Source organism: Gopherus flavomarginatus, chromosome 5, assembly GCF_025201925.1.
Source record: "Gopherus flavomarginatus isolate rGopFla2 chromosome 5, rGopFla2.mat.asm, whole genome shotgun sequence".
Lineage (NCBI taxonomy): Eukaryota > Metazoa > Chordata > Testudines > Testudinidae > Gopherus > Gopherus flavomarginatus.
The window spans coordinates 136,345,063-136,371,169 of NC_066621.1; the positions used below are offsets into that span (position 1 = coordinate 136,345,063).

General features: G+C 41.9%; 1 protein-coding gene across 3 annotated transcripts in view; it reads left to right on the forward strand.

Annotated features, from left to right (window-relative positions):
- EVL (Enah/Vasp-like) overlaps positions 1–26,107 on the forward strand; it is a 235,983-nt gene that overhangs the window by 28,690 nt on the left and 181,186 nt on the right. For 2 of the 3 annotated variants that reach the window (XM_050954203.1, XM_050954206.1), the window contains exon 1: positions 2,582–2,770. The exons of the other annotated variant lie outside the window; for it this stretch is intronic. In XM_050954203.1, the coding sequence (XP_050810160.1) occupies positions 2,748–2,770 (23 nt within the window). In that variant the 5' untranslated portion in view covers positions 2,582–2,747. Of the gene's footprint in view, positions 1–2,581; positions 2,771–26,107 lie in introns of those variants that run through there. 3 annotated transcript variants of the gene reach the window in all.

Here is a 26,107-nt window from a genome sequence, read left to right on the forward strand (position 1 = left end):
ACTCGGTACACCACTTCTGAGAGGTTGTCAACCCCTGCTCTAGATAGTCCAATCTAGTCTTAATAATTAATTAATATCAAGAAATTACACTGTTAATTCCCTTGTAGGCTGAGAACCATGCTTGAGCAGTATGTGACACTACAAGCAGCTGAGAAAACACTGGATAAAAATTAAGTTTTAAAAGTTATCTCAATAAGAACTCTCAGTAATTTACCTTTATTAAATGTAAATGCCTTCTGTAGTGTGTTTACCTTTTTTAAGACTTTCTCCAGCCTTCACAGAGTGGCTATTGATGAGGGCATCAGAGTTTGAAAAGTAGACTGTTTCTTTAGTTCATAAGGAGTTGCAACAATCAGAAAGCATAGCAGTGATTTAGTGAATTGAAATGCAAGGTGAATAGATTTGTTTTTAAACAGTATTTTATTAATATATTTTAAAGCTGGCATTAGAAATCCCAGTGTTGCACACAGAGGCCAACTTTGTGGGAGCTTAGCCAGTCTTCAGTCAGATCAGGGTTGGGACAAAAGGAGGATAGAAGAGAGTGCTTCAATTTTCTTCCTTCATCACTGTGGGATCTCCAATCTTAATCCTGACTTTCATGGTGAAATCCTGGCTTTCGCGAAGTCAGTGGCAAAACTTCCATTATCTTCACTGGGGTCTGGATTTCCCCCTCAGTGTCTAGGAATCTTATACTTTCACTGGACCCTACTTTGAAGAAGCAAGGTGGTTTTCTGATGTCTTTGTTTCTTTTTCCTCTGATAACGTGGAGCTCTTCTTTTTTTCCAAGTAGGATACTCAGAAACTTTTTTTCATTTCACCTCTCCATTTTAATGTTTATTTTTGAGGATAAGAAATACTTTGGCCAAATTCACCCTTCATTTACATCAGATGGTGTAACCAAGGGCAAAATTTGGCCAGGTATGTGTTTCTGTTACTACAATATACATTTATTCCCATTTTAATAACTTGTTTCCTTTTAAACCAGGGACTGGCAACCTTTGGCTTGGCTCGCCAGGGTAAGCTCGCTGGTAGGCCGGTCCAGTTTGTTTACCTGCCATGTCTGCAGGTTTGGTTGATCACGGCAGGTAAACAAACTGGCCCGGCCGACCAGGGACCTTAACTTAGCAGGCTGCGTGCCAAAGGTTGCTGATCCCTGTTTTAAACAAATGAGACAATGCAAACAAAATCCAATGTTCTTGCCTCAAATGAATTTAATGCAGCTTTTCTATAAGTCTCCAGTGTCATTTCTTTCTCTTGTCTTTTCCTCTGTCTCCAGCCTCTCTGCTCTCAGGCACATTCCCGTGTTCAGAGTTAGGATTGTTGGAATCCTCAATGAAACGTCCTTGAGAACAAGGTGCATGCTTTACCTAAACAAATAGCTATTGTGAGGCCTGATCCTGCATTTCTTGCATACCCAAAATGCCCATTGAGGCTTGGTGTTCAGAGAACACAGACTTCTATGGATTTCTCTCTTTTTTCTTTTTTTTTTCTTTTTTTTTTTTTTTTTTCCTGCCATGTTTATAAAACACAAGGTCTCTAAGCCTCTCCAGATTGTTTTGGAAGAACATGTGCTTTGTCTTTTGAAGTATTCTAGGAATGTTGCTCTGGTGTCTGTCTTACTCCAGCATTCTGATTTGTTTTTTCCTTATCTACATACAGTACATGCAACTTTTGGCCTTTGTAACCTGAGCTTGAGGTATCTTCTGTTGTGTTGTGGTTCTTGTCATATACCACTTATACTTGGGCAACTTCCTACCCTTGTGCTATTTGAGCCACGTTTTAATCACGAGGCATGGAAGGAAACCTGTTTTTTAGTCACATTTTAAAGAAGCTTTCCATTTGGTTGACCCCCTGTCTCCGTTGCCTTAGAACTTTTCATGTTGCTTCAGAGATTGCGTTGCTCTGTTGCTAGGCAGCTGAGGCATCTTCAGTTACATGATACAATTTGTGAAATCCTTAAGTATCTCGTTGTTTTCTCTCTCTTATTTTGAAATGTGACTTTGGCTTTCATCCTTCATTCAGTTGCACTGATGTGATTTATTAGCATTTGCCCCCTGAATTTCTGAGAGCCACGTGTGTTGGGACAGATTGAATGTGATAGCAAAGAAATCAGCAGTAAAGGAGTTAAATTGGTCAGGATTAGTGTACAATAGGTGGTGATTTCTTGTAGATAAACCACTTAAATGTGTTTTGGCTTCCCTGGAAGGGGTGGATTGTGGTTGTAATCTGTTGCAACATTGTCAGTTCATGTGAATAAAAACACTACATGATATTAAAGTATCACTGCAAGGTAAGAGAGTCAGTTTAGATAGATTAATTAGGCCTATCCGATTGTAACATTAATACCATATTTCTGGTCTGTTTCCTCCTTTATCCTCTACATGAATTTATTTTTGATGTAAAATATGAACTGTAATTTAACCACTGAGTATGTCATGTATAGTATTTGACTTATTTGGCTTGAATAATAAAGATATCAGCCTTGTATTCTTGGAGTATACTGCATTAATCGGACTCACTGGAATGATCACATGGTACTCTATGCCTTTCCCTGTTAGCTGCTGCTTGTCAGCAGCTGGCTGAGCTGTAGGCTGCAGGCCAGTATCTGCATACCCTTTCTCTTCAGAATATTTCAAATATACTGCCTCTTAATTATGCATTTTGCTGCAGTTTGACAAACTAAATGGTTCTCCTGCATGTTAAGAAGATTATTTTAAATTTCAGAGAATTTGTCTACTTGCTAGGCCATGTATGCATTTGAAGAATTCAGGTAGGCTCTCTATTTTATATACATCAGTGTGCTTGGTTTTTGTTCTCACCAAGGTTTTTGCTGTGTAATGTCAGACGGCTCTACAGTTAGTTCTCCAAAATGTAAATATTTCTTGCCTTTTAAAATATCTACCCTGTGTATTGGGAGAAGTGTGTAGAAGAATGAGCTGCAGGTAAATGATAGCTAACTGCATGATGGAGAGTAAAGCTGGATAATTGATTATGTCTTGCACAAATTTTATAGTCATGTAGCCAGAAGCTGCACGTATAGTATAGAGTTTTAAAACAGAAAGTGTTCTGCTGAAAAGGGTCTTTGCTATTTTTGGTGCCTGAGACCTGACAGATGCATCCTCTCTAAAGAATACTGATTATGATAATTAAGGGGAAAAATATTGATGCTTAGATCATAGCTAGGATTAGATTTTTGTGCTGCAGCACAGTCTACATGCCTGTTTTTCATAATCCTGTAGCTGTAGAATTTCATATATTTCTAAATGTGATTCGTATGGTTAGATTGGGGTTGGGCTGGGTTTTTGTTTGCAAACACTTGAACAGCTGTGCTTGTTAAACTACAAAATTAGCATCTTTTTATTTAATATTAGTGCTGCTCAAGGCTGGCTAGTCCTCCATCCTCCCTCCCCCCCAATATAACTCTCTTCCTATGCAGATTCAAGGTCTATTTAAACCATGACAGGTTTTTGAAGATAGCTGAAACAAAATGAATAGACATTGTAACACTGTGTTTTTACCTGCATTGAAATTGTGCTCTATGATCTTCAGTGGGTCTTCCACTTTGTTTTAGGTTTATTCACTGTTTCTTGTAGGTCATATTATAATATTGGCCAGATAAAAATGGTGATAGTATCATGAGGTAATCTCTTGGTATATTTTCTGTTCTATATGCCATTGCTAAAATATAATGAAAAAAATCCCTTTGATTTATTTAGATGTAAAAAAAGATTAAGTATGTAACTAAACATGAAGGAGATCAGCTTTGCATTCACAATGCACATTCAGAACCTGATTTTTTTTCTATTAAACTTTTTTTTAACATCCAACAAAATATTAATTATATTTTGTTATTCTATGCTTTGCCAGATGACGTACGTGTGTGAGGGTACGCATCTTGATGCTGACAAATAGTAGAAATGAGCAACTGGAAAAAATAATTAAAAAAACACCATATGTCTAGAATCCAACCATACATGATGAAGAAATACAGGCTAACGGTGACTAGAACTTCTACTGCTTATGAAATGCTGTAGGATACTGCCTCAGTGAAGAGATTTTACTGGAACACTTTGTGATGCTGTGTAACTGCAGTTGTCACAGGATTGTCAAGAGATATTCACAAATTTTTATGTAGCCAATTGTTGGCAGGAAGTTAAATTGCAAACAGGCACACAGCCTACTATGTCATTACTTGATTTAGTAGTTCTTTATATTGCACCCAAGTGTTTAAAACATATTATTAATACAGCAATATTCCAACCAGATTTGTCACTAGAAAACAAATTACGGTAATTTGAAAAGTGTACTTAAAAAGCTCTAGCTAATTTCCAGTGGAGGCCGCATTCATGTGAAGACAGGGAAGACATTTACATAGTTCTGCAGCAGAGAGGTTTAGATTCTGGTCTATACCCCTCATCAGGCTTGTGAATGTACTAGCCTTCCCTTCTTAGGCTTGCTTGGAAAATTACGTTGAACTTTACATGCATGAACTACTAGTGCATTCTAAAATCCTTCAAGTTGGCAGGATTGTGGTATCTGTGTAGTAACATTTAGAATGACATTTATTTTCTTAAAAAAACAACAAGAGTACTTGTGGCACCTCAGACTAACAAATGTATACATTTGTTAGTCTCTGAGGTGCCACAAGTACTCTCGTTGTTTTTGTGGATACAGACTAACACGGCTGCTATTCTGAAACCATTTATTTTCTTAGGCATTTCAGTGGTATTCTGTTGAAGGTGTATCTGGATGATGATCTTCTTTATGGGATTATTATATGCTCTTATTTCTGTAGCTGTATTTACTTGTGATGGGACCATTGTGTGTCTCTCAAACTAAAAAGGATTGGCCTAGTTCAGTATTTGGATGGAGGACCTATGCCTGTAAGATATGGAGTTGATGATTCAGTAAGTGGTGCTGTTTCCTGAACTGAAGACTCAACATGGTGTTAAAGGCACTATGCTGTTGGAGATGCCATCTTTTTGGATAAAATATAGAACTGAAGTCATGGCCACTTGTGCTCACTCAGGGCCTGACTTCCATTTACAAAGTAGGTGCTTACCTGCATGTACAAAAACATGCATCCAGTTTAAATCTCAGATTTGTCTATATACAAGTCTAGATCGGTGTCTTTCTAGCCAAGTGCGAGTGCAGCTTCCATTTGTGCATGCATATACAATTCAGCACATGCAAAATAGGATTTTATTTGTGCACGTGCAAGTTTATGCCTACTTTCTGACTAGATATGGGCCCTAAGGAATCCATAAAAATCTCTGAGAAAAGAGGTGCACAGCCATGGTGGCTTGGACAAATTCCAGATACTGTAGAGTGATTGTTCTGTCTACCCAAGTTCCCTCTGCAGTTTCAATTTGATATAGTGACCTTCACCTCCTGGTTAATGGTTGGGTAGTGCTGGGTACTCTTAAACAGCAGCTGGACTTCTCTGCAGAAGCATCTCACTTCAGGACTGGATTAAGAAAGCAGCCATGGTGTGCTGTTTATAAAATGTTTGTAAAGCACTTTGGGATGAAAGGCACTTGATAAATATAACTAGTGTGGGTGATGAGCCACAAGTGGAACCTCAGAGGAAACGAAGGAGCTGAAATCCATTGGAAATTTCATAATTCCATATTCTAGGCAAGGGCTGTTTTTTTTCCTGACAATGGGACAGGGCATTACCCCCAAGGCAAACTCTTTTATTTCTTTTTAACTGAGGGTTACAAAAACTTACATGGCCTTGTCCTCAGTTTGTAAGGTCATTGGACTTTTGCCTCCTGACATCAGCTAAAGATGTAGTCCCTTGTCTTTACTAATTCTTTTTATAGTCTTTCAGTAGCCTAATGTGCATTTTATATGTAAATTGAAGTAAATTTTCTCGCCAGCTGGATTTTCTCAACCTCTCACTGGTCTACTCTTGCCTCACTGTGATAAGTTGTTATGCATAATGTTAAGATTGCTGTGCTTTTGGCCAAGAATGTACTGTACTTCTGTTATGTCCAGTCAAGATCAGTCTTTGTAGCAACAGAAAGCTTTGTTAAACTGAGTGTAGATTTTCCTCTTGCTGCCTTAGGTATATTAGCCTGGGGTATTACTTAGGATACTTCCCAATACCAGTGTCTGTCTTTCTAATACACCTTCACCATCACATCTCAGTATTTTTAATTCTGAACTTTCTATTCCCCTATGCACTGAGCATAACTAGTAACAATACAAAAAAGGGAAGTTTTAGTCGCTTCAAAGTCAACCATTTGTGAATACGGCAAATAATTATTTTTCAAAATTTGATATAATGTATTAGTACAGAAATAGACTATTTATATTTTGTGTAATCTGTGGTTCTCAAAGTACTCAGGAACATTAATAAAGCATAATAATAACTTTCTGTAGATGATATTATGATGCCACTTCTATAGATGGGTAAACTGAGGCACAGAGCGATTAAATGACTAGCCGAAGGCTACACAGGTGAGTTTTGTTGCAAAGTTGGAATAGAACCCATGAGTCCTGATTCCTAGTCTTCTGCTTTAACCACTGCCAAATAAAAAATATAAATACCTCAAAGTAGAAAAGAATTCACCATTTTGAGTACTGTTTGACTAAAGCAAATTCCAGAGGCAAATAAGCCTAGATTTACTTGTTGGCTGCAGTTTTCCCCATGCTATTACTAGCATTTCAGGTACCTCCAGTTGGATGTGCCAGTGGGATAAGGTTAATAAAGAATACATAAAAGAAAGTTGTTTGTCTTCCATCCTACTCTATGAAGAGGGAAATGATAGTGAAATTTGATGTGGAAGCAGATAGGTGCATCTTCAGAAGGGCATAGCAGAAAGATCTCCAGACCAGATAAAGCCAAGTGCTTTAGGTGGATGAGGGCCTAACTTTCCAAAAATGACTAGTTACTGTGGATGCATCAGTTTTCAGGTGAGGCATCTTAAAGGGGCCTGATCTTCAGAAGTACTGAACAATCATCTGTTGTAAATCAGGCCCCCTTTTAAGATCTCTTAAATTAGGCCCCAAATTCAGGAGTACTAAAATCCTTTAGTTACGTTCGAAGAGTTAGATCCTAACCTCCTCCTTGCTAGAGAAAATGACAATATTAATGATCAAAAGAGAGGAAAGGAGAAGTTCAACAAACATGTCAGCTTTTGCAAGAATTTGTGAGTGGCACTGGTATTATAATTGTTAAGGAAAGCCAAAGCTACTGATTGTTCTGAATCCAAGGGATTGTGACTTCACAGGTAAGATGAAGTGACTAGTAAAAAAAAAAAAAAAAAAAAAAAAAAAAAAAAAAAAATGTACAAAGTGGGGTAGTTTATTCTCTTCTGATAAGAGAAGGGAGTTAAGGAAGTAAAGCTGCTTAAGTTAAATGGTGTTAAAACAGAACAGGCAGGGGAGAATGTTTAAAACAGGGTGTCGAGTGTTTTGGAGATTCAGATGCTATTTTTGAGCAGCATTTGGCAGACAGTGTCTCAAACTGATGTAACCTGCAGCACTGCATTTACTGCAGTTGTAGCATCATGAACAAAACATTTGAGGGATACTTAACCAATAGCAATTAAGAATTTTTGTAAGCAGGAGTTTAAAACAGACTTTTCAATCTCAGCAGACCAAATCCAGTTATAGTTGAGATGATGAGTTCATTTTGAGGCCTTAGTGGCTTAAATCTTCCAACAGACCAACCAGTGCCCTTCTTTTTATTCCTTCTTTACAAATAGGGAAATTACATTTATGCCAGTTTTTGCATTTAGTGTCCAGATTGAAGATTTTTAATTGGACCACCAGAGTCCGAACATGCAGTTATAATTCCCACAGCTAATGCAACTATGCCACGTTATGCATCTCCTAAGGCAATAGGAGAAAATGGTGCATGGGCACAAACAGGCCAACTTATGGTTGCAGTGAGAACCATTCCACTGACACTCTTGCATCTTGTGAGATTAAAATCTCAATTTTAATGTTACGACTAATTTAAAGCCAAATTCTGTGGGCTCTCCTGAAGCAAAACTCCCATTGCAATCAGAAACTTGAAGCCAATCGCTAAGAGAAACAAGTTTTGTTTACATTTATGGGAGATAATGCTGCCCACTTAATTACAGTGTCACCTGAAAGTGAGAACAGGCGTTCGCATGGCACTGTTGTAGCTGGTGTCGCAAAATATTTATGTGCCAGATGCGCTAAAGATTCATATGTATTTTGCTTGAGTAAGGCCCACAAAATGTGGCCGTTCAGTGTTTTGTATTTAATTGTGTGGATGTTGAAATCACATTTAAAAATATGAAAAACCTTTTCTCTTGGACAGCCAATAGTTATTCAGTCATGCTACCAACCTATAGCTACTGAGAGAATGTTAATTCTTCATGGGAATGTTAAATTCCCTTCTTCAAACAGCTGATTATTGTATCAATGAAAGTTTTCACCTACATAATTTTCTCAAGAACTGATACCACAGTTGGTCTTATGTTTAATTGGCTTAGCAATTAGATGTCTGAAGAAAAGGAGTGGTTTGTTTTTCTAAAGAGAAGTAACATGAGATAACATCCCTGGAGCACATACGACTCTGAATACACTTGCCGGAGATTGATATTCATGGGAATAATATGTTCCTGCTATGTTGTAGTAATTCTTTTTAACTTCATCCCAATGATAAAGGTACTAGGGAGTACACGTGGGTAGGGATGTTTTTACTAGGGAGTAAAAAATTCCTGTGAATGAGAGGCACATAACCTTATCCTAGAGATCCAAATATTAGTAAATATGTCTATGTATACTGTTTGTGCAATACCTAATACTGTGGAGCCCCAATCCTGACTGGGACATCTGAGAGTTTCTATAATATTCGTAACTGCAGTGGATAGAGAGTCCAGTGGGCAGGAGGATTGCTGTAGGTTCTACTAGTCTTCCAGCTATAGCAGTCCTGAATTTTGTGTCCTCATGGTCTCCACCTGGTCCTTGGAAAATTTTTATCTAAGGTCCCTATTGTAATTGCCATGAACAAAATTTGACAGTCTGTGTATAGGCAAGATTCAGGTGCTTGAGTCTTGCAAGACTAATATGTATTACCAGAGATGTATGGAAATGTATGCCTGGCTTTTAAATAAAAACAAGACCCTCCCTGAATCCTAATATCTTTCTTGAAAGGAATGAAGCAACTTAATCTACACAATGCGGTGATTTTTTTTTTTATTTTTTAATAAAACCATCTGTATCCAGTAGGGAAGGATGAGCCAGCCTTAGCCTGATTTGCCTTTGCACATCCTTGAATCAAAATTCAATAAAGGTTTGAAAAAGTTAGATTAAGATACTTCCCTATACACAACCATTACCCCTTGCTTCTCACTTGTAGTGGTGACTTCATTTGGACAGAGTGCTGGTTTCCATAGCATGGTGACCTCTTCAAGAGGGAGTCAGTTTCTCTTCCTCCACACCTACTCCAGCCATTCATCTTCAATGGAGGCCAGTTACCCACTCACCTGTTTCGGTACAGTGTGACCATGTACACCTGTTGCAGGATCTGCTGTTTCCCCTACCTGTAAAACATATATATTGTACTTCGTAGTTTCCCTACAACTTTCTCCCTAATGGCTTCATCGAAAATATTTCTACTCACTTCAGTGAGTGTTGGGTTCCATATGCCTCCTCTTGTTCTCAGTAAAGTCCTGTTGACTTCAGTGGGAGCAGGAACAGGAATGTGGAGCCCAGTCCAAAGCCCGAGCATGGGAGATCTCTGCTTTCCTCCCTTCTCATAACAAGAGTGATAGTGTTTTGCATTTGCCTGGACAAAAACTGAATAGGGACCTCACGATTTGGCACTATGAGAGACTGAATTTGAAAGACACATTCCCCACTGGAAAAACCATGCCCCATGAGCACTGCATTAATGGACTGGGAGAGGGGAGAAAAACATGGTAGTTATGGACAAAAAGGAATAGCAATAATAATATTTTGTGTATTGTTATAGCAGCTTCCATATGAAGGCCTTATTAGCATGCTTTACAAACATTAATAAATTAAGCCTCGCATAGCTAATGTACTCAATGATTTTTTTTTTTTTTTTTTTTGCCTCTGTCTTCACAAACAAGATCAGCTCCCAGACTGCTACACTGGGCAGCACAGTATGGGAAGAAGGTGACCAGCCCTCTGTGGAGAAAGAAGTGGTTTGTGACTATTTAGAAAAACTGGACGAGCACAAGTCCATGGGACCGGATGCACTGCATCCGAGGGTGCTGAAGGAGTTGGCAGATGTAATTGCAGAGCCGTTGGCCATTATCTTTGAAAACTCATGGCAACTGGGGGAGGTCCCGGATGACTGGAAAAAGGCTAATGTAGTGCCCATCTTTAAAAAAGGGAAGAAAGAGGATCCAGGGAACTACAAGCCAGTCAGCCTCACTTCACTTCAGTCCCTGGAAAAATCATGGAGCAGGTCCTCAAGGTATCAATTCTGAAGCATTTAGAGGAGAGGAAAGTGATCAGGAACAGTCAGCATGGATTCACCAAGGGCAAGTCATGCCCGACTAACCTAATTGCCTTCTATGAGGACATAACTGGCTCTGTGGATGAGGGGAAGCAGTGGATGTGTTATTCCTTAACTTTAGCAAAGCTTTTGATACAGTCTCCCACAGTATTCTTGCCAGCAAGTTAAAGTAGTATGGGATGGATGATTGGACTATAAGGTGGATAGAAAGCTGGCTAGATCGTCAGGCTCAGCGGGTAGTGATCAACGGCTCCATGTCTAGTTGGCAGCCGGTTTCAAGTGGAGTGCCCCAAGGATCAGTTCTGGGCCCGGTTTTCTTCAATATCTTCATTAATGATCTGGAGGATGGTGTGGACTGCACTCTCAGCAAGTTTGCAGATGACACTAAAGTGGGAGGAGTGGTAGATATGCTGGAGGGTAGGGATAGGACACAGAGGGACCTAGACAAATTAGAGGACTAGGCCAAAAGAAATCTGATGGGGTTCAACAAGGACAAGTGCAGAGTCCTGCACTTAGGATGGAAGAATCTCATTCACTGTTACAGACTAGGGACTGAATGGCTAGGAAGCAGTTCTGCAGAAAAGGACCTAGGGTTTACAGTGGACGAGAAGCTGGATATGAGTCAACAGTGTGCCCTTGTTGCCAAGAAGGCTAATGGCATTTTGGGCTGTATAAGTAGGGGCATTGCCAGCAGATCGAGGGATGTGATCATTCCCCTCTATTCGACATTGGTGAGGCCATATCTGGAGTACTGTGTCCAGTTTTGGGCCCCACACTACTGGACGGATGTGGAAAAATTGGAAATAGTCCAGCGGAGGGCAACAAAATTGATTAGGGGGCTGGAGCACATGACCTAGGAGGAGAGGCTGAGGGAACTGGGATTGGTTAGTCTGCAGAAGAGAAGAATGAGGGGGGATTTGATAGCTGCTTTCAATTACCTGAAAGAGGGTTCCAAAGAGGATGGATCTAGACTGTTCTCAGTGGTACCTGATGATAGAACAAGGAGTAATGGTCTCAAGTTGCATTGAGGGAGGTTTAGGTTGGATATTAGGAAAAGCTTTTTCTCTGAGAGAGTGGTGAAGCAGTGGAATGGGTTACCTAGGGAGGTGGTGGAATCTCCTTCCTTAGAGGTTTTTAAGGTCAGGCTTGACAGAGCCCTGGCTGAGATGATTTAGTTGGGAATTGGTCCTCGTTTGAGCAGGGGGTTGGACTAGATGACCTCCTGAGGTCCCTTTCCAACCCTGATATTCTATGCCTGTGAGACTGGTGTTATCTTTGTGGGAACACAGGTTCAGGGAGGGACTTAACCGAAGTGTGTCTGTCTCACTCACACACACACACACGCGCGCGTGCCTCTGGCAGAATCCAGAATAGAATCCAGATCACCTGCCTCTTATCCCTCTCCTTTAAACATGAGGTGTTACTAAACTGTGTGCTCTAACAAATCCCAGCACAGGGAGGCAGTGTGGTCTAGTTATTGTAGCAGATGGGACTGGGAGTTAGGGTTCCTGGGTTCTATTCCCAAAGCTACCACTCATTCCCTATGTGACCTTGACCTCTCACACCTGAATTCTCTCAGCTCTCAGAAGGGTCTAATAATGATACCTGTTTTACAGGGTTATTGAGATGCTTAATTAATGTTTGTAAAGAGCTTTGAGAGACACAGAAACGAGGTACTTTGGAGAGTAAGTGGATTGTTGTTTGATTAAAATATTCCATTTCATGAAGTGAGGTGAGGAGCTGGCAGGAGCAGTGGAAAATCACAGTTAAAACCAAACAAAAAAGAAAAACCAGTGACCCTCCTGATTTTAACACTTTGTGATGGCCATTGAGAAGACAGTCATTGATTATGGGGTTACTGTCTCTGTAAAAGGACATGTATGACTACAGACTGGTGAAGATCTGAACAGCTAAACAGCAGCTAAAGGATTTCAGCCACAGCAGGCTTAGAGAGTTCAAGCTTATTAGAACTAAACTCTGGACCAAACTGCACTCTTGTGTAACAGGGCATGACTCCTACTCAAGGGGAGTTGTGCCTGCTCGTGGCAGGGCTGAATGTGGCTCTACTCTTCACACAATGGGGGTAGCACTGGTAGAAGAGCAAAATGTGACCCACAGGATATTGCCAAGTTGTCAGATATTTATCCAGGTATAAATAGCACCCATACCAGGTGATGTATACAGCCGTTTAAAATACAAACAGACACATTTGCCATCCTCATTGTACTTGCTGGAGAGGAGGTAAGGTTGAGTGGTGAAGAGGAAGAATTCCCAGGATGAAGGGGCAGTAAAAATACCCCATTTCCTTCAGGTCTAGGCAACAATGAGAGCAAAGTCTTGCTTTGCAGAAGAAAAAGGAGAAGAGGAGGAAGGAGCACGGAGAATAATCTTTCCAAAGTGCCTTGTCTCCAGATTGAGTGTTTCTCAGACTGCTGTGCTGAGTAGTGTTAACGTTTAAAAGGGGTACCTGGGATGCCAGGAAGATGGCAGCATAATGAGGGAGATCACTAGAGCTGACCAGAGGTAGATGATTCTCTTTTGAATCCTCTTGAATGTTTTCACAAAAAATGGGATTGTGTGTCCATTTTTAGATCCTAACCTGAGCTTTTTGACGGTGGGGTGGGGAGTAGCTTGGTGGGTCGGGCATTGGCCTGTGGGAGACCAAAGTTCAGTCCTTGCTCTGCCTGATTCCAAGCAGAGTTTTTCATCTCAGAGCAGTCTGAATCAGACAACAAGTATGTGAACCAGGGTCTCCCATGTCCATGCCCTGTCCAACAGGCGCTAGGCTGTGAGAAAGTCCTGCTCTCTTAGGTTTCATGGTGACGGATCAGTTTTAACTGTCAGCTTTGAGAAAACAGAATATTTTGACTAATCTAGGTAGAAATGTTCTGACCAGCTCCCTTGCTTCTATTTGGCTGGAGGCTGTTTTCTGCTCTGCTAACTCAGCCTTGTAAAGAGTATCAGTTAACATAGAGTTCAGGTTCAAGAGTATCCATCTTTCTGTCCAGGTTTCTATTTGGCCTTCGTTACCACGTTACTTGGGTTCAAGTATGAGGTTTTTTGTTGTTTTGTTTTTTAACATGCGGGGGGGGGGGGGGGGAAACCAAGGACCAGAAGTCCACCTAACACAATTTAGGTGCCTCAGTGGGTGTGACCAGATTTTCAAAAGTGCCCTGCACCTAGGTACTGCCATTGTTCTCAGTAGTAGCTGCTGGATGCTGGGCACTAGAAAACTAGTTATCATATTTAGTGCCTGATTTGGAGTTGAATATATTGAAAATGTGGCCCAATTGTGGGTGCTGAACTCTTTTTATTTATTTATTTTTTAATCAGGCTCTAAACATATGTGTCTAAAAGGATGAGGTTAGATAAAATCTTAGATTGCAGAAAACAGAAAAAATTTTAGCCCCTAAAATTGTAGAATCTGGCGTTTTCTTGCATCTGTGATTATCTAATCTTCTTCACTTGTAAATAACCTGTAACCTGACAGATTAGAAAAAGTGTTCTCTCATACGTGCACACTTAATTCGGCATGCAGATCTTACAGCTCCCTGCAGATGATTTTTCACACAAGGTGAGCAAAATGTTTGGGGGGTTGGGATTTGTTTGGTTTTTTTAGTTTAAAGATATGTTTGTTGATGTTTCTTGTCTTCAGTGATAACGTGGTGGTAGTGAATGGTGGACAAAAGCATTTTCTGATAAAACAAGGCAGGGTAATGTCAAGAAGGTCCAGCTTAACCCATAGAAAAATTAGCTTCAGGTGAATGAAGTGTACTTTGTGTGTGACCTTGTCACCATGAAAAGCTTCAGGCAATAGCATCTATGCCTAAATTTGCATGTAAACAACAGTTACAGCACTTCTTGGGAATAAATAAATGCATGTCCCAGTTATGCCAAGTGATTGCAGCATCAATATATGTGCTTTGAAAACAAAGCATACAGCCCAACCATAATCCTACACTGGAGCAAGGGAAACAAACCCTCCAAGCCAAATGAGTGCTGAGACCTTATGATATGTAAAAATGCAGTATAGCACCATTGGACACATCCCCATATGGACGGGGAGCAGTCTGATTGCAAGGGGCAATCTGATTGTAAGAAGGACAGTGTATAATACATACCCAATGCCACAGGGAGGAAAAAACCTATTCTCAGACAGGAAAAGGATGTGTCAAAACATAAAGATGAAACATCAACGATTTTTCTTGCATGTTATATATATTGCTGCCACTAGCACTGGGTAATACGTTTACTGAACCAGATTCTTGGCTGTTCTAAATTAGAGTAGCTCCACTGAAGTCACTTTATCTATTCCAATTTTCACCAGCTAAGGATCTGACTTATTGCACCTAACTCGTAATACATTCATGCACCAGGAGCTCATAATCCCAGTTTACACATTTGTTTAATCTGCTTATGAGGAATAGTGTAAAAAGGAGCAAAAGAAAAACTCAAATGAAAAACTTGGGCAAAAGGTGGTGCAGAGAGCTCAGAGAATGCAACATGCATACAGAGAGACTCACTGCATGTGGGTGGAAATCCGGGGGGTTAAGGGGGAGAGAAGATGATGATGGGGAGAAAAAGAATTCAACCAACAAATAATACTGTGGGCCAGATTCTTGGCTGGTGTAAATTGATATAGCTCCATCATTTCAGTCCTTCAGTGGTGCTATGATAGCTTACACCCAGGGCCGGTTCCAGGCACCAGCGAAGGAAGCAGGTGCCTAGGGCGGCCAATAGAAAGGGGTGGCAGTCTGTCCATTGTTGGGGCGGCACGTCCTGTTCGGCAGTGGTAGCACTTTGGCGGCAGCTCAGTCAGTCTGTAGTCTTCAGCGGCAATTCGGCGGCGGGTCCTGCAATCCCTGTCTTCCTGCTTGGCACCACTTTTGGCAGCAGGTCATTCTCCCTTTCCCCACCACTTGGAGTGGCAAAAAAGCTGGAGACGGCCTGTTTACACCAACTGACAATCTGGCCCAGTTTATATTCTAGATCATGCAGTACTGCAGGGCAAAGAACTGAAACTTGGGGCCTGATTCAGAGTGAGACTAAGCACCCACTGAAGTTAGTTGTTGCAATTGCCCTTTACAATGTGGCTTCTTATGCTGCTCCAGTGGCATAAATTGGATGTTGATGGCAGCCATCTGCAGAATAACCAAACACAGAGATTCTCTTGAGCCAGCATAGAACCAGCGTTATGGCCCTCTACCAGCCCCATTTCCCTATCCCCAGCATAGGGGGTATGTCAGAGGAGGAAGTACATGGAAGGAGTGTTAGCTAATCTCCGTTGGCATAATTGCTCATAGAGGACAACTGCAAGCCAACAGAAGTTAGAGCATCCTTGAGGCTGCTCTAAATTGTAATGGAGCAACAACTGAGGAGTTGCAAAGGGTGGCTTCAAGTCAGCTTTCCCTGCACCTATACTGCATCCAGTAGAGCAGTGGTCCCCAACCTTTTTGTGGCCAGTAGCACACGTTTTCAGAAGACTGTGGCAGGCACCAACAGTTTTTCAAGGCTTATTTTGTATTTGTACATTAAATAATATGAAAATCATCATATTTAATATAACATGATACATGAATCCAGAGAGAAGCCGCGAGCACAGAGAACTCTGGCACCTGCAGTCCCGGAGTTCTCTGTCCCCGGCAGGTGCGAGGCCATGGCTTCTCTCTGGCTTAAGCTGCAGCCCCGCACCTGCCAGGGACCGAGAACACCGGTGCCCGCAGCCTGCAGTCCTGGAGTTCTCTGTCCCCGTCAGGTGCGGGGCCACGGCTTGTCTCCCCTGCTGGGCACTAGGCGTGCCCCACGCCTGCTGGGAACAGAGAACACCACACTTGCAGCCTGAGTTTTCTGTTCCCGGCAGGCTCAGGGCTGCGGCTTCTCTCCCCTTCTGGGCACTAGGCGGGCGCACATAAATGCCCCAGCGAGTGCCATGGCGCCCGTGGGCACCATGTTGGGAACCACTGCAGTAGAGGGAAGGAGTGTTGCAAAATGAGGCTTAGTGAGTGATGTGGGTCCCCAGCACTTCTGAAGATTTAAGATCTTGTGATTGTCTTGAAACTACCATGGAATTGCACATGAAAGAAAACAATTAATGAAATCAGTATCCAGTGTACTACAACAGCACAGAAGGGCATTGTGACAGGTTGGATCACAGAAACCCCCTTGGGAGCAGCCACATGATGTGCCAAGACTACCCCTGCTTCTGTTTTCCCTGCCAGCTCAGGACTCAGCACCCTGTCTTGCTGAGCCAGACACTCCCGTCTGCTCCAACATAGACCCAGGGTCTGAATTACCTGCCCCAGAGCTGCAGGTTTACCTGAAAACAGCTCACAGAAATCGGTTTTACCCTGTATAAAGCTTATGCAGGGTAAACTCATAAATTGTTTGCCCTCTATAACACTGATAGAGAGAGATGCACAGCTGTTTGCTCCCCCAGGTATTAATACATACTCTGAGTTAATTAATAAGTAAAAAGTGATTTTATTAAGTACAGAAAGTAGGATTTAAGTGGTTCCAAGTAATAACAGACAGAACAAAGTTAGTTACCAAGGAAAATAAAATGTGCAAATCCTAGGTCTAATCAAACTAAATACAGATAAGATCCTCACCAGTTCCAGAATGCTCCCTTTTACAGACTGCTGGATCCAAGCTAAAAGGAGATTAATCACCCACACCCCTGTAGTTACTGTCCTTTGTTCTAGTTTCCTTCAAGTATCCTGGGGGGTGGAGAGGCTCTTTCTTTAGCCAGCTGAAGACAAAATGGAGGAGTCTCTCATGGGTTTAAATAGACTCTCTCTTGTGGGTGGAGACCCCCCTTCTCACTCCTATGCAAAGTCCAGCTCCAAGATGGAGTTCTGGAGTCACCTGGGCAAGTCACATGTCCATGCATGACTCAGTCTTTGCAGGCAGAAGCCATTGTTCACATGGTATCTTGTATGTCTCCAGGAAGACTTCTCTTGTGGACTGGAGCATTCCAAGATACATTGTTCCCTGAGTGCTTCCTGATCGGGTACTTAACCTTGCGAATTCCTCCCTAAAGAAGCTGATCAAATGCCTCACAAAGCTTACTTAGAAATCAAGCAGGTATATGATCAATATTCTTAACCTCAAGTACAAAATTATATATGTGTACAAATAGGATGAATAGCTATAGTAGACCATAACCTTTACAGAGGTATGTTACGTGGCACAGGCAGCACAAAACATATTCCAGTTATGTCATATTCCCATAAAGTGTTATGGGAGGTACTGTCACAGGCATGACATCCCTTCTCTCTTGAGGAAAAAAATCCCCACAGCATAAACAGGCCTGGGGATTTCAGGTGAGCATGCAGTACTTGGCACTTGAGCATGCATAACTTGGTGGAAAAAAGCTGTTAAGGAAAGCTGACAAAGAGGCAAAATCCCTCCATTGCTGTGCTGCAGTACAGAAGGTCAAATGCATACTGCAGCTAGGCACTCTTACTAGCTGATGATGAGCAGGAAAGCTGTACTCCAGAGCTCTCTGTATCCAGCAGATTAACCAGAGATTTCCTCAGCTGCATGATAAGCTCAGCTACAGAAGCATTAAAGTAAAAAAAAAAAAAAAAAAAAAAAAAAAAGACAGAAATTCTACTAAGACTGCTTGGTGAAACCATTACTAGACCGCAAACCAATCAATAAAGCAAAGATTAGATATGGCTAGATTTGGAAGATATCTGTGGGAAGAGGTGCTGCTTGTCTCTTCAGGTCCTACATCTGTGTTAGAGCAAACTCAGAAAGGCAGCAGTAAAGATGGAAGGCCAGAGCCTTCGCTGCTGGGAATAGATGGACCTGTGCCTTTGCTGGAGCTACCACCATTACATGTGCAGAGGTTCTGGCCCAGAATCATTAACATTTATTCTAGACCAGAGAAACCTTGGTTAACACAACATCTGTTTTAGGTATGGTCACATTCCAAAGTTCTAGTCAGATTGTGTTTAGTCTACAGCCTCAAGAGACACCTTTCCCTTGACAGTGGGGTAAATGTAAGAGTGACACTTGGGGCAGGAGGCTGAGAATTTGTCTTGGATACCAAGATTATTTGCAAACATTACCAGGCCTAATGCTGGAGTGAACACACACTAACAGTGACCCGTGTCCTTCAAAACACAAGCACTCAAACTAGGTAGCAATTGGTTCAGTTGTCCTTGCTTACTCAAAAGTGTATTGCAGTGGATGTGGATTAGTAGAATGCTTGCACGTCTCAGTGAGGGGTACAAGTCCTTACCATGGTGTGTAAGGGTGTCCATAAAGATAAAGGATTGTGAAATGATCCTGTCAGCTGGGGAGCAGAGTAGAATCTACATGTCACACTATGTATGGAATTGAACTGGCTAATCAAAACCAGCCTTTGTAGCTTTCAGTGGAATATTTTTTTATAATGACAAGTAGCCTCCCTCTGCTTGCATAGCTGTGTGTGGTCAAGTAAGCACTCTGTGGCAATGACTCTGCGTATTTCATTCACCTAAAGATTTCACTCACTCACTCTACTGTGATTCCATTTGCCCCCCTAATAATCCCCCCGCCCCCGGTCTTTACAGCAACAGCTGCACTTTTACCCTCAGGCTGAGTGAACACTGCCTTCTCTGAAGCTGCAATACCAGATGCTAGCAGCTCTGCAAGAGTAATACACTTTGTTCCTTCTCTCTAAGTGACTATGGGATACACGGCCCAATCCTATGCAGTGTGGAGCACCTATGTGAGATGCTGAGCACCTGGAACGCTAAGTGAGAGACCATGGGAGTTGAGAGAACCCATCGCCTCATGGGAGATACTCAATACCTGGCAGTATCAGGCCCACAGTTTTTTCAGTGCACTGACACAGTGGATGTGGATTCATAGACCTCAAAGCAGTTTACAAAGGAGGGGACGGTATCATTATCCGTATTTCAAAGATGGAGAAATGGAGACAGAGAGCTTGATTTAAGTCACTGCCAGTGATAGGAAGAGAACCTGAGGTGTGAAATCCTGGCTCCTGTGAATTCAGTGGCAAAACTCCCATTGACTTTAATGGTGGCCAGAATTTCAACCCAGGTCCCCCAGCCCAGTGGTTCTCAACCAGGGGTATATGGGAGTATGCAGAAGTCTTCCAGGGGCCGGGGGTACATCAGCTCATCTCTATATTTGCCTAGTTTTACAACAGGCTACATAAAAAGCACTAGTGAAGTCAGTACAAACTAAAATTTCATGCAGACAGTGACTTGTTTATACTGCTCTCTGTATTACACACTGAAATATAAGTACAATATTTATATTCCAATTTATTTTATAATTACATGGTAAACATGAGAAAAAGCAATTTTTTTGTAATAGTGTCTTGTAACACTTTAGTATTTTTCTATCTGATTTTGTAAGCAAGTAGTTCTTAAAAAGAACAGGAGCGCTTGTGGCACCTTAGAGACTAACAAATTTATTTGACAGGTTTCAGAGTATTTTAGCATAAGCTTTCGTGGGCTATAGTCCACTTCATTGGATCATAGAATGGAACACATAGCAAGGAGATATATATACATACAGAGAATATGAAAAAGTGGGAGTTGTTCTACCAACTCTGAGGCTAATTAATTAAGATGAGCTATAATCAGCAGGAGAGGAAAAAAAAAACTTTTGAAGTCATAATCAAGATAGCCCATTTCAGACCTTTGACAACAAGGTATGAGGATATTTAACATGGGAAAATAGATTCAGTGTGTGTAATGGCTCAGCCATTCCCAATCTCTATTCAAACCTGAGTTGATGGTGTCTAATTTGCATATTAATTCAAGTTCAGCAGTTTCTTATTGGAGTCTGTTTTTGAAACTTTTCTGTTGTAATATTACCACCTTTAAGTCTGTTACTGAGTGACCCGAGAGGTTGAAGTGTTCTCCTACAGGTTTTTGAATGTTATGATTCTTGATGTCAGATTTGTGTCCATTTGTTCTTTTTCGTAGATTGTACATGGCAGAGGGGCATTGCTGGCACATGATGGCATATATCACATTGGTATGACATATGGTATATCACAGGTGAATGAGCCCCTGATGGCATGGCTGATGTGTTTAGGTCCTATGATGGTGTCACTTGAATAGATATGTGGACAGAGTTGGCATCAGGCTTTGTTGCAAGAATAGGTTCCTGGGTTAGTGTTTTTGTTCTGTGGTGTGTGGTTGCTGGTGAGTATTTGCTTCAGGTTGGGGGACCTGTCTGTAAGCAAGGACAGGTCTGTCTCCCAAGACCTGTGAGAGTGAGGGATCATCTTTCATTATAGGTTGTAGATCTTTGATGATGCGCTGGAGAGGTTTTAGTTGGGGACTGAAGGTGACGGCTAGTGGCATTCTGTTATTTTCTTTGTTGGGCCTGTCCTATAGTTGGGGACTTCTGGGTACTCTTCCGACTCTGTCAATCTGTCTTTTCACTTCAACAGGTGGGTATTGTAGTTTTAAGAATGCTTGATAGAAATCTTGTAGGTGTTTGTCTTTGTCTGAGGGATTGGAGCAAATGCGGTTGTATCTTAGAGCTTGGCTGTAGACAATGGATTTTGTGGTTTGTCCTGGATGGAAGCTGGAGGCATGAAGGGAAGTATAGTGGTCAGTAGGTTTCCGGTATAGGGTGGTGGTTATGTGACTATCACTTATTAGCACAGTACTGTCAAGGAAATGGACTGCTTGTGTGGATTGATCTAGGCTGAGGTTGATGGTGGGATGGAAATTGTTGAAATCATGGTGGAATTCCTCAAGGGCTTCTTTTCCATGGGTCCAGATGATGCAGATGCCATCAATGTAGCTCAAGTAGAGTAGGGGTGTTAGGGGATGAGAGCCAAGGGAGTTTTGATCTAAGTCAGCCATAAAAATGTTGGCATACTGTGGGGCCATATGGGTACCCATAGCAGTGCCGCTGACTTGAAGGTATATATTGTCCCCAAATGTGAAATAGATGTGGGTGAGGACAAAGTCACAAAGTTCAGCCACCAGGGTTGCCATGACATTATTGGGGATACTGTTTCTGATAGCTTGTAGTCCGTCTTTGTGTGGGATATTGGTGTAGAGGGCTTCTACATCCATAGTGGCCAGCATGGTGTTTTCCAGAAGATCACTGATGTATTGTAGTTTCCTCAGGAAGTCAGTGGTGTCTCCAAGACAGTTGAGAGTGCTGGTAGTGTAGGGCCTGAGGAGAGAGTCCACATAGCCAGACAGTCCTGCGGTTAGGGTGCCAATGCCTGAGATAATGAACCATCCAGGATTTCCAGGTTTATGGATCTTGGGTAGCATATAGAACGCCCCTGGTCGGGGTTCTAGGCATGTGTCTGTACAGATCTGTTCCTGTGCTTTTTCAGGAAGTTTCTTGAGCAGATGGTGTAGTTTCTTTTGGTAATCCTCAGTGGGATCAGAGGGTAATGGCCTGTAGAATGTGGAGTTACAGAGCTGCCTAGCAGCCTCTTGTTCATATTCCAACTTATTCATGATGACGACAACACCTCCTTTGTCAGCCTTTTTGATTATGATGTCAGAGTTGTTCCTGAGGCTGTTGATGGCATTGTTTTTAAGTGAGGTGAAACTTGGGGTACATAAGACGCATCAGACTCCTGAAAGGGGTGCAGTAGTCTGGAAAGGTTGAGAGCCACTGCCCTAGCCCCCTGGATTATATTGCCTCCAGGAGGTACACTCATGTATTGACAGGGATACATATGCCTAATAATACAGTGTTATCTCCATGATTACCATCATGTTCCCTAGCCTCAGTTAGCTCAGGGATCAAGTGTCCTTCAATTTGTCTCAACTCAAGTCCTACTTAGAAGTACTTGTAGTAGCTGCTGACAGCTTTTATTAGGAAAAAACCATCAGCAGGCCAAGCTCTGAGTGACACCCGTTGTGTTCTTGTCTGACTATATATCTACATTTCTATCTACTGCTGTAAGTGAAACCATGTCCCTCATAGCTTAGAATACAGAATTTGCAATGTGACCATCTTCTTAGAGAGAAGACACATTTGTTTATAGGTTGGTGGGGTTTCAGAGGTGTAAGATGAAGGCAGTTAGATTTTGTTTTCTTTTTCCAGTCCAGGTTGCTGTATAAAGTGACAAGTGCAGTTCCTAGACCGGAATTATTAGTGTGTTCGTCCATTAGACTTGGCAGAGGCCTGCAGATTTATTTATGTTGCTGAAATTCAAATCTATTTGTTTGGTGTACTTACTGGCAGAATGTTTTTTCTTTCTTTTTTTTTTTTTTAAACTAAATATCTCATCACTTTTCATCAGATAGTAACAAATAAATGAAAGTGCCTTGCATTCATGCATGCTTTAGTGCGGGCAACTGTAAAGGTGGGATCCTGGTCAGTTTACAAAGCATCTGAAAACAAGACTTGAAACCCTGAATAAATATGGATAGGAATATTGTTAAGGATGAGTTATCCAGAGGAGTAGCATATCACTATTTATTCCAGTCTACATGAAAGAAAAATGATGAGCAGGACTGTTCCTGTAAATACAATGAATAATAATAATTCTGTATACATCATAGTTAATAGCTCTCTGGACTTCATTAGCTCCTCCCAACCAAGAATCCCAGAGCACTTTAAAGATCTTAATGAATTAAGACTCACAGCACCCCTGTGGGATTGTTGCTATCGCTACTTCACATTTAATGGAAAAAATGAGATTAAATGACTAGCCCAAGATGTCAAGTAAGTGGGAGTGCTGGGAATACAAATCATATCTCCTGACTCCTCTAACCACTAAACTGTACTCCCTCTCTAACACCTGGACTGGAATGTCCTGGCTTGGGTTAAAATTTCAGGCCAAACTTCTAGGAAAGCAGTATGCCCTAGAGATTTTCTACACTGACGATTGGCTCCAATTTCAGCCAAAAAATGGCTAGCCAGAGCTCTCATGTGAACAGGGAAACCTACTGTTAAATGCACTCGTGTAAATTGTGACTTACAGCAGTTTATCCTGTCTACAATAGGAGTTTACACCACTGCAGCTCAATTGGTTGCTGACTACTAATGGCTGATATCAGGACAGGGCCTAAGGTGTATGTCTCTAAAGTGTAAAGGTGCTCCAGCATATAAGAGTGTAGTGAGTTCCTGTCTATCACATGGCTGAGGTGCATGATGTTATTTAAAGGAGGGGTTCTAACCTTTTTCTTTCTGAGGCCCTGCAACACGCTATAAAAATTCCATGGCCTGTCTGTGCCACAGCAATTGTTTTTCTGCATAGAAAAACCAGGGAAAGCATTAGGGGATAGCAAGCAGGACAGTTGCCCGAGGCCTGACACCACAGGGGGCCCTGTGAAGCTAAATTGCTCAGATTTTGGCTTCAGCCCCGGGTGGCGGGGCTTGGTGTCCCAAACTTCAGCCCCAGAGGTGCGGCTTCAGCTTTCAGCAAGTTAATGCTAGCCCTGCTTGGCAGATCCCCTGAAAACTGCTTGCGGTCTCCCAGTGGGCCCCGGACCCCTGGTTGAGAACCACTGGTTAAAGAAAGGGAAAACTAGTGCAAAGGAAGCTACCAGAGGGAAAGGGTGTGTCCTTTCCACCCCCTGTTGGAAAAGCCTTGCATATTATTACCCAGTGGTTTGAGCTGATTTTTTTTCTGTTTTTTGGAAGTAAGTCAAGCCCTGAAGAAAGGGATGCGAGGAGACCTGTAGTTAGAACTCTTGTTCTGCTCCAGATGTTGAGGCTGCTTATGAACTCTCAGGCAGATTTTTTTTTTTAGAAGGTTGGCCTGGAATTTTAACCCAAACCAGCACCTTCTGGACATTGAGCTGTAACCAAAGATTAATGGACGGGGGAATGCAGGGGCGGCTCCAGGCCTGCTTGCGGAGGGTCTGCTGGTCCCACGGCTTCGGTGGACCTCCCACAGGCGTGCCTGCGGAGGGTCCACCAAAGCCGCGGGACCAGCGGACCCTACGCAGGCAAACCGCCAGAGGCAGCCAGCCTGCCATGCTTGGGGTGGCACAATCCCTAGAGCCGCCCCTGGGGGAATGGGGTCTTTTTCTGGGTCAAATATTAACAAGTGGTGGCTGTGCAGTGCTTCTTTCTTTAAAATGTTCTAGAGAATTTACAATTCTGCTAGTACACCTTCTGTTTTCTAATCTCTTCTCATACTCTCCCTAACTTACAGCCTCTATATTTTGAAGATCTTTCATATCTAACTTCAGTTCTAAGTTTTAAACATGGGAATGCTAAATCTTTCTGATTTGAGCAATATCACAGCTTTGTCTGTTTATTGCCTGACTATGTTGCCTTTGTTGTAAGTTAAGACAGAATTCACTTGTGATCTGGGTAAAAGCAAAAGAATGTTAAATGGTTTCAACAAAGGTATTTTACACAGCTGCTACTGCACACCATCAAACATGCTGATCTATTTATTGCCGACTTGGAATGAGCACTTAACAGTTCTACTCTGACACCAAAGCAGTTCTCTGGGGTGTTGTAAGCTTACCTTAAATTCTTCCTTGAGGTATGTTTATAATGTGAATCCTGCAGTGCGTATAGTAGTCGGCAATTTCTTGAAACCATCCTTATATATGAATGAGAGGGAAGTGTCCTTGTGTCCCCAAGACATTTTTCCATCAATGAGTTCCATCAACAGTAAGCCACAGAACAAATAGGAGAGACTTTCTTTTTTCCTTTCTCTTCCACATGAACGAAGAAAGGAGAGTTTTTAGTGTTCTGGTTCTTTTGTTATTTCAGGCCTAGTCATTTCTGGACCAGACTATTCACTGATGGTGTTTTCCAAACTTTTGAAAGCTGAGTCCCCCCTTCAGGAAAATGAAACAAGTTGTGCCCCCAATCAACCCCTCCTTGTGTTAAAGGCTACCCCTAAATGAGTATTCCTTGTATGGATCTTCATAGTATGATAGTAACTCTCCTTTCTTATATGCTTCATTGAGCAGTGAAATCATTAACAGCTTTGACATTTTAAATATCATTGGCAGCTGAGTTAGTATCCATGGAAATAATGGGACTAGGGAGGGACAGCTCAGTGGTTTGAGTATTGGCCTGCTAAATCCAGGATTGTGAGTTCAATCCTTGAGAGGGCCATTTAGGGATCTGGGGCAAAAATCTGTCTGGGATTGGCCCTTCTCTGAGCAGGAGGCTGGACTAGATGACCTCCTAAGGTCCCTTCCCATCCCAATATTCTATGATTCAGTCTAACTTGTTTCATGTTCTCTGCAAACTCAGGCAGTTATCAAGTGCTCTGGAGAACAATTGAGTCCATGTCCCGCCCCATCTCAAACTCATTCTTTGTGTCCTACTCTATATGGTAGTGCATCCCACACAATGGGAAATGCTGCATTAATATTTCTAAAGTAATATTTACAGCAACCTACCCTATGTTAATCTGAGGGCTACCTCTGTCCAGGAGCTACATCTGTTCTGTCCTTGTGCTTTGCAGTGTTGTAGCCATGTTAGTCCCAGGATATTACAGAAAGTGGATGAGGTAATATCCTTTTACCGGATCAACTTCTGTTGCTGAAAGAAACAAGCTTTCAGGCTACACAGAGCTCTTCCTCAGGTTTGGGAAAGTACTCAGAGTGCCACAGCTAAATACAAAGTGGAACAGATTGTTTAGCAAAGGTAATTAACACACATTCTAAGGGACCATTCCAGGTGAAGTAGCCTATTAACACCCCTGCA